We start from the raw sequence: 12467 nt of genomic DNA, 5'->3' as shown, positions 1-12467 counted from the left end.
GTACAATATTGTTTATAAATATGTTACATTATTATATAAGTATTTAGTATAGAACAAATTATATCCTGTATAAGTTTTAACTGCTTATGTTAATATAGTGGAAATTTTGATTTATACATGTTGGTTATTTTCTGATAGTTTTACAGAATGATTTATTGGTAATTTTGTGAAGTAGGAAGCCCCATGAAAGCCCAGGCTTGAGTAAGTGGGCTTATCAGTTACTTTTATCCCCTGAATAAATAACCAGTACTGTAAATTGAAAACTGGCTGTATTAGAGAAATGGATTTTTGCAAAAGGTAATCTTTATTTAAATCACAAAAGTTTATGGATAGCCAATTTTGTCTTTGAATCTGTTATATTTAGAAACTGTATTTTGTGGATATATTTTTGGCCAGCAGTATGTCTTAGGAAAGCATAATATAACAAAATAGCAACAATAGTTACTTTACAGTAAATTATTAAATACATTTGTTATGAAATCATTGTTGAGATTTAAGGATAACTTTCTTTTTAAAACATGTTGCTTTTGAAAAACCAGTTTGGAGTGATTTGAAGTATTTTTAGTTAACCATATGTCAAAAAGAGTTCTGACCTTGTAACAGAATACTAAATAATCTTTTGTTGTTTAGAAAAGTTAAACATTATGGTGACTCTGAATGCATACTTCTTAATCTTTGAGTAAATTTAATCGCTTGGGTGATTTTGTTGTTGTATTTTAGTTTTCAGTTATAGCCAGAGAACATGAAATTAAAAAAATAATACTAATTTAGCAAAGAACATTATGTTAAATTTCTGTGGTGAGATCATATTTCATGGACCATTTCCCATGATCATGTCTGTTTTGACAAACTTATCAAATTCTTTCATTGTTTGTTTATAGGCGTATTCTGCATTCTAAAGGCGAGCTAAGTGAAGATAGGCATAAACAGTATGAAGAATTTGCAATGTCCTACCAGAAGCTGCTGGCAAATTCTCAATCCTTAGCAGACCTTTTGGATGAAAATATGCCAGACCTTCCTCAGGACAAACCAACACCAGAAGGTAAGACATAACCCAGTGTGGTATGGGGTAGGTATGTGTGTATGTGTCAGAGGACAACTTTATGGAATTCTCTGCTTTCACTGTATGGGTTCTTGATATTGAGCTCAGGTCATCAAACTTGGCAGCAAGCATATTTGCCCATCCAGTTCTCTTGCCAGTGCCTAGTATCCTTTATCGTGATTTTTTTTTTTTAAATCAGTTTTTTTGTATGTGTGTGAGAGAGTATTTATCTTTTTGGTGTATATTGCACATGTATTTGAAGGAACACAGGAATATGTATGTTCATGTATATAGAATTCAGAGATTAATGTCAGGTGTCTTCCTTAGTTTCCACCTGTTTGTGTATGTGTGTGTTTCGTTTATGCATTCATGGGTGGTTTGGTGCATATATGTGTTAAGGCCAGAGATTGATGTCATGTGTCTTTCTCTTGTTCATTTGTTCTTCCTCCCCTCCCTCCCTCCATCTCTTTTCTCCTTATTCTTTCTCTGACAAGATCACTATATAACTCTAGCTGAAGTGCTGAAAAGATGGCTCAGTGGTTAAAGACGCTTGTTATTCTTGCAGAAGACCTGGGTTTGGTTCCTAGCACCCAAATGGTAGTTCACAACCATCTTTAGCTTCAGTTCTACAGTATCCAAAGGCTTCTTCTGACTCCCTCATGCAGCACACATGCACATGTTACATGCAACATACATGCAGGCAAAACATGCACATAAAATGAGTAAATATAAAAAAATTTATAGTTCTGGTTGGGCTGAGAATCACAGAGATCCATCTCCTCTTGCTCCTGAGCACTTAGGTTAAAGACATGTACTACCACGCCCAGCTACCTTAATTTTTAAAGATGGTTTCTTGTTGGGCTTACTGGTTAGGTCAGACTGGCCAGCAGGTCCTAGGGAGCCATCTATCTTTATCACCCTAGTTCAGGATTGCAGGTGTGTACCATCATGTGGGTGCTGGGTATTTGAACTCAGTTTCTGAGGCTTGTGAAGCAGGTACTTTACTAAATGAGCCATCTTCCTAGCCAAGTAATGATTTAAAAACAAACAAACAAAAAAGAACAATCCCCCCACACACTTAATTTTAAGGCCTGTTAAATTTACATTAATAGAAATTTAGGCTTTATAAATAGCTTCAAAGTTTTTTCAATTAGGTATTAACTCTAATAACCTTCTACCACTGCTTGAAACACATTCTTGGATAGAAAAGACTCTGCACTTAGAGAATATTCTTTTTGCTCCTATCATATTATGAGTTCTTTAAATTCTTTTGTTATAATTATCTTCAGATCATGTCTAATAGGGACTTGCCTTAAGCAGCATTTGGGGTTACAGAAAGATTTATTTTGTCAGGTGTGTAATAATAAAGTGAATTCAATATTGCCATTCTAGCATTTCTAGACTTTTGCATTTATTTACTTAATTATGTGTGTGTGCAAGTCAGGGTATGGCTTCTACAATTAATTTCTCTCCTTTCAGGAAACTACTTGTCACTGTGTAACTTCTGAGGTATGCGTTCTTTGAAAGAGTTTTGTAGGCACAAAGATATTTCATAACCATAAGTGATTGAAATGGTAAACGTGTATTTCTTAGCTTTATTCTGATTAGTACTGAGATTAAGAGTTTTTTGTTATTCTCTTTTAATTACCTGCTTGGACACTATCAGTTTTTGTCTTATTAATATATAGATCTCTTTCTCAAATACAAACACACACAAATATGCTTATACTTTTCTACATTCTCCCAAAGAACATTACTATTGCCATATCTATAGCATTTTTATCATACTGATCTATTCTCTGATAGAATTTGTGTATCTCTTTTTCTTTTGATTTTTCAAGACAGGGTTTCTTTGTGTAACCCTGACTGTCTGGAATTCACTCTGTACTATAAACCAGACTGGCCTTGAACTAAAAGAAAAGACATCAACCTATCTCTCTGCTTCCCAAGTGCTGGGATTAGAGTACTTGGATTAAAGGTGTGGGCCACACCATACCTGGTATGATTTAAGTATCTTAAATTTCATTTTTGAAACTACCTAGAATTAGTGTTAATACTCACAAAGAGCTAGATTCCTGTCAGGTTTGGTGGTGCTTGCCTTTATTAACCCCAGCACTTTGGAGGCAAATCTATGTGGGTTCGAAGCAAGCCTGATCTATATAGTGAGTTTCAGGACAGCCAGGGCTATATAGAAAGACCTTGTCTCAAAATACCCTTCCTACTAGAGGACTAGAATCCTCTTTATTTGTTATTTGTGGTAATTGTTCAAGAATCTGCCCCTAAGATGCCACTGCAGTTCTGGCTCTTGTCCTGGCTGATGAGCAGGGTTTCTGTGGATACCTCATATGATTTGATAATTTACAAAATGACTCCTAGAACTCAGGGAAACATTGTAAATTTACCAGATTATAATGAAAAATTGTAAAGGATACGGATATACAACCAAGAGGATGTGCTTACTTAGAGATTGTCCCTGTATAGTGTGGATGAGTAACCAACTGTCCTTATATATAGACATGTTCATTCACCAACCTGGAAACTTACCAGTCTCCCTGTTCCAAATCTCCCTGTTTTGAATTTCCTCATATTTCAACCTTTCTGTTGCAGATACCTTTTTTGTTTTGTTTTGGTTTCTGTTTTTTTTTTTTTTTTTTTGAGACAGGAGTTTCTCTGTACATCAGCCCTGGCTGTCCTGAAACTCACTCTGTAGACCAGGTTGACCTTGAACTCACAGAGATCCACCTGCCTCTGCCTCCTGAGTGCTTGAGCTAAAGGTGTGCACCACTACCACCTGTATGTTGAAGAACTTTTTAAAGCTAATCTTAATCATTTTAAGGTCTGTAGGTACTAATTTTTCTTTCCTGGTGACTGGACTTCCTTGATGCTAAGTGCCCCACTCTAATTTATCTTATTACCATACCTCAAGTAAGATAAACTATTAATAAAAATAACATATCAAGAAATTCTAAGGGTCTTGGGGGGGGAGGGGCTTTGTTTAAGGAATTAGGAGCAAAAACCATGTTTTATTATAACATGTATATACATATGTATATCTTATAAATAACTTTATTGGTGTTATTAGTATTGCCTAGTTTGTCTTTTGCTTATATTTTTAGTTATATATAAAACTTGTAACTCTGTTAGCCTTTTCCTTTTTAGTGTATGGGTTTAGTGTCCTGGTAACCCTCTGTTAACATGGATTATTTACAAGGAGTTCAGTGGCATTAAGGAGCCAGGGTGTTTTTTTTTTTTTTTGTCTCTAAATTACATTTAGTGAATAAGTTTCTGTGGGATTCATTTTAATCCATATGATTGTGTGTAGTATTTATTCCTGTTATGTATATGTGAAGAGCTTGCATTTGCTACAGTGTACATGTGGAGATTAGAGAACAACTCTATAGGGTTGGTTCTCTCTTTGCACCCTTACGTACATTCTGAGGATCAGACCTATGTGGCAAATGCCTTTTACCTACTGAGCCATCTCACTTGCCCAATTATTTATAGTTTGAGTTTGGAGATAAGTACAGAAGGAATAAAGCCTGTGGATGGCTTCTTGATTATAAACTAGGAATTTTTTTTTTTTAAATGTTATGAGCTTGTTGCTCTACAGTTATATGTAAGAGAGGAATGAGGAGGGGTTGCTAATGAATGCAAACATAGTTTTCCATTCTCTGCTAAGGGGATGGGAGGCTAGGAATATAGCTTACTGATAGTGTTGATTTCACACTTGAGTTCAATCCTGAGCACCTCATAACCCCAGGAGAAAAGACAGATGTATTTGTTTTTCATTCCTCCTTTCTCAGCTATTTATCAATTGATACCATATATAGCAATGTGTCCAGAATTACACTAAGAAGAAGGATCTTCTGAATTCAGTGTTCATGTCGGTCTTCTCTTATCTGATTTGGGGTCTTAACTAAAAACTTAAGACTTGATATTAAAGATAGTCACGTCAGCTGATAGATAGTTCAGTGGGTAAAAGTACTTGCCTTACAAGCCTGACAGCTTGAATTTGCTTCTCAGAATCCTCTTAAAGTTGGGAGAAGAGAGCTGACTCTTAAAAATTGTCTTCTGACTTTGAGCATACATTTGCCCACATAGACACACACGTAATAATTATAATAAAAAAGATGGGTCTGGCACTGGTGGTGCACACTTTTAATCCCGGTGCTTGGTAGGCAGAGGCAGATCTCCGAGTTTGAGGCCAGCCTAGTCTACAGAGTGAGTTCCAGGACAGCCAAGGCTGACTCAAAACAAAACAAAACAAAACAAACAAACAAACAAAAAAAAAAAACCAAAAAAAAAAAAAAAAAAAAAACCCAAAAATGAGCTATGAGCGTCACTGTCCAGAAAGATGGTGAGCAGTTGAGAACACTTAAATACTCTTTTAGCATCTATAACCCCAGTTCCAGGGAATCAAGTAAACTCATGCAGGCAGGCAGGCAGATACACACACACACACACACACACACACACACACACGAATAAATAAGTCTTAAAAAAAAAAAAAAGCCAGACATGATGACACTAGGCTTTAATCCAGCATTCGGGAGGCAGAGGCAGGCAGATCTCTTGAGTGCAACACTAGTCTAGTCTACAGAGTGTGCTCCAGGAAAGCCAGGTATACACCCTCTCTTGAAAAACAGAACAACAAAAGATAGTCATGTATAATCTCAAGTGCTTGTTGATTGAAGAAATTCTAGTAAGTTGAAACATTAGAGATATTAATAGGTATAAAATTGGAAATAAAAAAGTATAGTGCTATGTTTATTAGTATGCTATTTCTGAAATAATGTTATCTGCTCATGGTCTATTTTATTGCAGAGCATGGACCTGGAATTGATATATTTACACCTGGTAAACCTGGAGAATATGACTTAGAAGGTGGTATATGGGAAGATGAAGATGCTCGGAATTTTTATGAAAACCTTATTGACTTGAAAGCATTTGTTCCAGCCATCTTGTTTAAAGACAATGAAAAAAGTCAGAACAAAGATGCTAATAAAGATGATTCCAAAGGTAAATTAGTTTTTCAAATGTTGTATTATTATTATTATTATTATGCATATTTAATGTGTGCCAGGGATTGGGAGTAGTGCTTGGAGATCAGAAGAGGACAACTTTACAGAGTCAGTTCTCCCTTTCTACCTACCTTCATGTGGATTTCAGGGATCAGACTTGGTTTTCAGGCTTGTAGGGCAAGTGCTTTGCCAGCTAAGCCTTCTTACCTCCTTTCAAAGATAGATTCTCAAGGAAACAGCTGACATTCCCTGTGGTAGAAATGAGCTCCAGAATAGTATGTGTTTAAAGACAATATGTTTGTATCTGAATAGTAGGAATTCAGCAAATAATTGTTGAATAACGAAATGAGTGAGTGTAATCTCCAAATTTAGAGACAAGTTCTTAAAGCTTTTCTACATCTTTGGTATAGCATTGAATATCATGACATAAGATGTTTTTTCCTTTATTGCAGAACTTAGAAGACATGAAACTGATTATATTTTGGGTGGTTTAAGTATACTTTAAAAGCAATTGTTATTTATATATTTATTTGTTTATTTATTTATTTTATGTGTATTTATATATATGAATATGAGTACATAAGCATACATTTTTTAACTTAAGTTCTTAAATTTTGTTTTAGTTTTTTGAAGCAACATCTCTCCATAGCCCTGGATGGCCTGGAACATTATCCCAGACTGGCTTTGAACATTTACTGGCCTTCCTGCCTCAGTCTCCTTAGTGTTGATATTATAGGCGTGAGCTACAAAAGTACACATTCTCATTCTTTTTCTTTCTGTATCTCTCTCATTTAATAATTTTTTTTAATCTAAAGGAAACAAGAAAAACTAGTGTGATGAACTCATATTTACCTATTACTCAACTACTACAGATAACAACATTTTGCCAATTTTGTTGATGTAAGGTTTGGTTCTGTTATATTTATTTCTAATCATTTTCTTTTGTTAGGTCCATTTGTTTCCTCTAACTACTTTTCTGATTATTTTTTCCCTGCATTTGGTCTTTTCTAATTTATTTAGTATATTACTACTAAGTTTTTTTTGTATCAAATCATATTTCAGTGTTACCTCCTGCATAATCCAGGAAAGATGATACTGTACATAAAAATAAAAGAGAGGGACCTGGAGAGGATCTCAGTGGTTAAGAGAACTGACTTTTTCTAGAGGACCCAGCCAGGTCTCTTAACCACAGTAGACAGTGCTCTTAACTACTGAGCTGTCTCTCCAGCCTGCTACAGGATTTTGAACTGATCTTGGATTCAAATGTATTTGTTGTTTGTTTTTATATATTTTAATTATTTTTGTCATGTTGAACCCAAGGTCCCCTGCATGCTAGGCAAATATTCTACCATTATACCCCAGCTTCTTATTCCTTGTTTATAAACAGAAGCCAAAGAACCAAAGGATAATAAGGAGGCATCAAGTCCTGATGATTTGGAACTTGAGTTGGAGAATCTAGAAATTAATGATGATACGCTGGAATTAGAAGGTGGAGATGAAGCTGAAGATCTTACAAAGAAACTCCTTGATGAACAAGGTAAAGAGCTCTTCCATTAGTCTTTATTTTTTTGTTAATTTTCAAACAACCCTTGCTTAAAATATGGATCTTTTTAATTCTGTTGTTTCTTAAAATTTATTTTCTGTGTGTGTGTGTTTGTGCACATGTATGTATGTATGTATGTATGTACATATGTATATATGTGCACCACTTGTGTTCCTGGTACCCATGTTATTCAGAAGAGGGCATCAGATTCCCTGGAATTGGAGTGAGGGAAGGTTATGAGCTCCTGGATGATGGGAACTGAACACCAGTTCTCTGCAAGAGTAACAAGTATTCTTAGACACTGAGTTGTCTATCTCTCCAGCCCCAATTTGCTTTTTTAATTACCTTTAATGTTGTCTTTACTCAGTCATTATGTAGAATTTGATTTAGGATAGACTCTTATTTAATATTATTAGCTATTACTGATTAGCTTTACTGATCATGTATTTAAAAATACTTTAATTATAAATATGTTAAGATATTTCTTAATATTTTGCCAACAACTTGCTAGCATTGTCCTGAATGTATGTATGTGGTGTGTGTATGCGTGTGCATGTGCGTGTGTGTGTGTGTGTGTGTGTGTGTGTGTGTGTGTGTGATGGATTTCCATATATGTGGAAATCAGGTGACAACCTGGAGTGTTGGTACTTGCTTTTCTCCTTCTTTGAGACAGGGCCTCTTTTTTGTTCTCTGCCTCCTAGACCAGCTCCCTGGCCTGTGAGTTTGTGGGGATTCTCCTGTCTTCATCTCCCATCCTCTGTAGTTGGAGGTTTCTCATCCAGCCCACCAGTTCCCAAATAACCACTCTAAGGCTTAATATTAATTACAATTGTTTGGCCAATGGCTTAGGCATGTTACTGACTGGCTCTCACAATTAATTTCTATTCTACATTTTATCACAAATCTCCTAGCTTGTTACCTCCCATCTTGCTTCCCCAGTGGCTACATGGCATCTCTTTAACTCTGCCCTCTTTTTCTATCTCTCTTTGAATTTCCCACCTAGCTGTATTCTGCCCTGCCAAAGCAATTTTGTTCATCAACCAATAAAGCAACACATATTTGCAGCATACAGGACATCCCATATCCTTCCTCCCACAGGAACAGTGAGATACAGATGTATATTACAGTCCCTGGCCTCATACAGATTTCTGTGGAGTCAGAATCATGCCCTCATACTTGCATCTTAAGTACTTTAACTGCACTGAGTTATCTACGTAGCCCTGAATATTTTAATTTTATTACAGTCTTTATTGTCATAAATATGTTTAAAAGTTATCCTAAAATTGTTGAGATAGAAATGAGTAGAATTTCATTTTGTCAGTGTTAATTTTGCCTGTCTTTTAAAATTGAGTTCTTTTCTATTTAGTAATAAGGACATTTATTGTTTTCTAAATATTTTCTTTTGGTTTTGTTTTTAATATCTTGTTTTTGCAGTATAAGGGAATCCAATCCAAGGCCAGGCAAGTGCTATACCACACTGAACTTAAATCTCCAACAACTATTGAGTTTGTTTGAATTCCTTTTTTAAAAGAGCTATTTTTTGTTTTATTTGTACATGTATGTATTCATGTGAATGTATGTCATGTATATGCAGGTGCCCATAGAGGCTACAAGAGGGTGTTGGATTTCCTAGAGCTGGAGTTATAGGCAGTTGTGAACTGTCTAATGTGCCTGATGGGAACTGAATTCCTATTCTCTAGAAGAGCAGCAAGTGCTAACTGCTGAGACATCTTCCCACTCCTTGTTAGGATTTTTAATTAGAAGGATACCTTCTATCACTATTTTCTGTCTGTCTGTCTGCTGTTATACAGCAATTTTGTTTTTCTGTATCAGCAAGGAAAAGGATGGGCATTGCTAGTAAATTTCTCTGGACTAAATCTTACCAGCTAATGACATCCAAAGAAGAATTTCTTTCACTAGATGTGTTTAAATATCACAGAGAGACTTTAGTTCTGTGTTGTGCTTATACATTTGGTCCAGCGGATGATAGTGTATTGTGCTTTGGCATTGACCACCCTCAAAATTACACAGATTGGGAAGGCTTAGTTTGTTTATACAGCTATTAATTACAGAACATGAGAAAATAAATGTCGGGCAGATAAAAATACTAGATTTACTTTAAAGCTATATGAATTTTTGATTTGTTTTATTGTGTATGTTCAGGGTAAACTTTTATAGTTAGTTTCTGAAATATTATATTAAGTTCTTTTAGATTTTAGTTATATCTCCAATATCCTTAGCCTTCTAGAAATACCTTACAAAGGGTTTCCCCCCCCCCCTCCTGTGCCAGAGAGATAGCTCAGTGGTAAAGAACACTGGTTGCATAACTATAAAGATCAGAGTTTGAATCCCAGCACCCACATAACAAGTTGGGTGTCTTCATTTGTAACAATGTCTTCATCAAGCTTATCACCCTAGTACTCTGGGGAGCAGAAATAAGAGGATTATTGGCACTTGCTGGGTGTCAACCTAGCCAAAAGACATAAGTTCCAGATTCAGGAAGAGACTGGATCCTGCCCCTCTGACCTCTGCACAGGCGTACACCATACACACATATTCTCTAGATGGTCCATTTTACAGATCACTTAATAGTTGGATGTTTTTGTTCTTACAGTCTCTGTTTTTTTTTTTTTTTTTTTTTTTTAACCTATCCAAAAACTAATTTTATATTAGAACAAGAAGATGAAGAAGCCAGCACTGGATCTCACCTCAAACTCATAGTAGATGCTTTCCTCCAGCAATTGCCCAACTGTGTCAACCGAGATCTAATTGACAAGGTATTCTTTTTTTTTTTTAATGAACTTTTTATTTTAAACTTGATAATTTTTAAAAAGTTAAAAATAACAGCATTTCCCTCAATTCCGTTTCCTTTCTCCAACTCCTCTTATGTTATCATCTCCCATGCTCTCAATTCAATTCCTGGCCTTCTCTTTGTTATTGTTAAATATATATGTATTTGTAAATACATAAAGTAAAAGGGTTTCTTCCTAGGGTAAGGGAGGCTGCTTCTCCTGCTCTCTGGATCCCTTAATTGCCTATAGTTCTCTGAAAGGTTTTCTTATCCTTATATAATTTTATTAAAGCACATAGACCTTGAAGAGTCTTACAATGTTATATATCAGTGGTTTTTAGGCCATTGCAGTCATATAGGGAACCATTTTATTTTCAGAAGGAGTCTTTTTGTAAGAGTAAATATAGATAATGAAGAAGTTGTACATTCTTCATTTGGAAGTAAAAGCCAGATTCCTGTTGGCCTCACACCTTTCCCGTTCACACAGGGACCTTCAGTTTTAAAAATGTGGCTTTAAATGTAAATTTCTTAAAATGTGCTGTGTAGATTTTTGATGGTACCCAAGACCACCAATCTCTTCAGAATGCCCCACTTTTTACTGATGTGAAGTTTGCAAACATGGTGGTGAGGAAATTTGCTAGTATTATACATGAATAAAGGCATTAGCCCCATTTTATTTTTCAGGCCTATGAATTGTATTTTTTAAAAATGTTAAATTTCATGAAATATCCTTTCTAATTTTATAAAAATGAGTGATTTTATTACATTTCAACTTTATACTTTCATGCATATTTTCCTTTTTTAAAAATGATTTATTATATTTTTATTTTATGTCCAGTGGTGTTTTGCCTACATGTGTGCCTGTGTGAAGGTACCAGATCCCCTGGAACTGGAGTTACAGACAGTTGTGAGCTGCCATGTGGGTTCTGGGAATTGAACCTGGGTCCATTGGAAGAGTAGCCAGTGCTCTTAACCTCTAAGCCATCACTCCAGCCCCATATTTTCCTTTTTTAATCATCAGATATTTGTTTTGTTTTGTAAGAAAAGGTCTTGGTATTTTGGCTAGGCTACCATGGACTTTGATATTTCTATTTCAGGATTGCCTGCATGGAATTTGCAACACATATTTGGATTGTTCTAGTTTGCTTCTCTGTTACTGGGATAGATACTGACCAAAAGTAACTCCGGGGGGGGTGGGTAGTTCATTCCATAGGTTACAGTCATCTTGAGGGAAGTTAGGGCAGGTACTGAAATAATGTAGGAACTTGAAGCAGAAGTCATAGAGGTGTTAACCACCTTTCTTATACAGCCCAAGTACACTTGCCTAAGGATGATGATGGGATGGGATAGTATTTCCCACAATAGACTGGGCCCACCTGTATCAGTTAGCAATCAAGAAAATGCCCCACAGTTATTCCCACAGGCCATTCTGATGGAGGCAGTGCCTCATTTGGAGTTTCTTCTTCCCAGGTATGTCAAGTTGACAACCAAGATCATGTGTATATATCCTTTAAATCTGACAAAATGGGAATTTATGTAGAACATAGCTCAAGGAAAAAACTGGTTGGATTGAGTTGCAGATTCAACAAGTTGCTTTCATCATAGGAAATAATACAGGAAATAATGGCCAGATATTTAACAGAAAAATTTCTGAAATTGACAAAATATATTCATTACTTCAAGAAAAACAACTAAAAATATTTATTGCTAATGTTCAAATTAGAGTTTCTAAAGTTTGAAAGTTTCTTAGTCCTTTTCTGAAGAAATTTTATCCATGGTATTTTTTCTCTGGAAGATTTCTATAATGTTAAATAGTGTAATTTAAGAATATCACATATATATTTATTAGTTATGCATGACTGTAAGCTATTACTTTATGTATATTGCTAAAAATCATGTCTGAGGGTTAAAGATCTACTCACAGTGCAAGATAAAAAGTGGACTTTAATGTAAGTGAACATGCAATGCTAATTTCCTATAGTTTTAGATTCCACACCTTTTAAGTGCTGTTACATGTCAAATTTTGGTATAGTGTAAGAGAAAAATAATTACAGAAAGAGTAATTATAGA

The 12467-nt window shown here is 35.3% G+C and overlaps 1 protein-coding gene across 5 annotated transcripts in view; it reads left to right on the top strand.

Annotated features, from left to right (window-relative positions):
• Upf2 (UPF2 regulator of nonsense mediated mRNA decay) overlaps window positions 1-12467 on the top strand; it is a 106624-nt gene that overhangs the window by 18994 nt on the left and 75163 nt on the right. For all 5 annotated transcript variants that reach the window (XM_051194881.1, XM_051194879.1, XM_051194880.1 and 2 more), the window contains 4 exons: window positions 882-1042; window positions 5867-6061; window positions 7451-7600; window positions 10280-10383. In XM_051194881.1, the coding sequence (XP_051050838.1) occupies window positions 882-1042; window positions 5867-6061; window positions 7451-7600; window positions 10280-10383 (610 nt within the window). The remainder of the gene's footprint in view (window positions 1-881; window positions 1043-5866; window positions 6062-7450; window positions 7601-10279; window positions 10384-12467) is intronic.

Source organism: Phodopus roborovskii, unplaced genomic scaffold (genome assembly GCF_943737965.1).
Source record: "Phodopus roborovskii unplaced genomic scaffold, PHOROB, whole genome shotgun sequence".
In the NCBI taxonomy this organism is placed as follows: Eukaryota; Metazoa; Chordata; class Mammalia; order Rodentia; family Cricetidae; genus Phodopus; species Phodopus roborovskii.
Note: the sequence above shows the minus strand (reverse complement) of the source record. Positions and strands in the feature narration are given on the sequence as shown.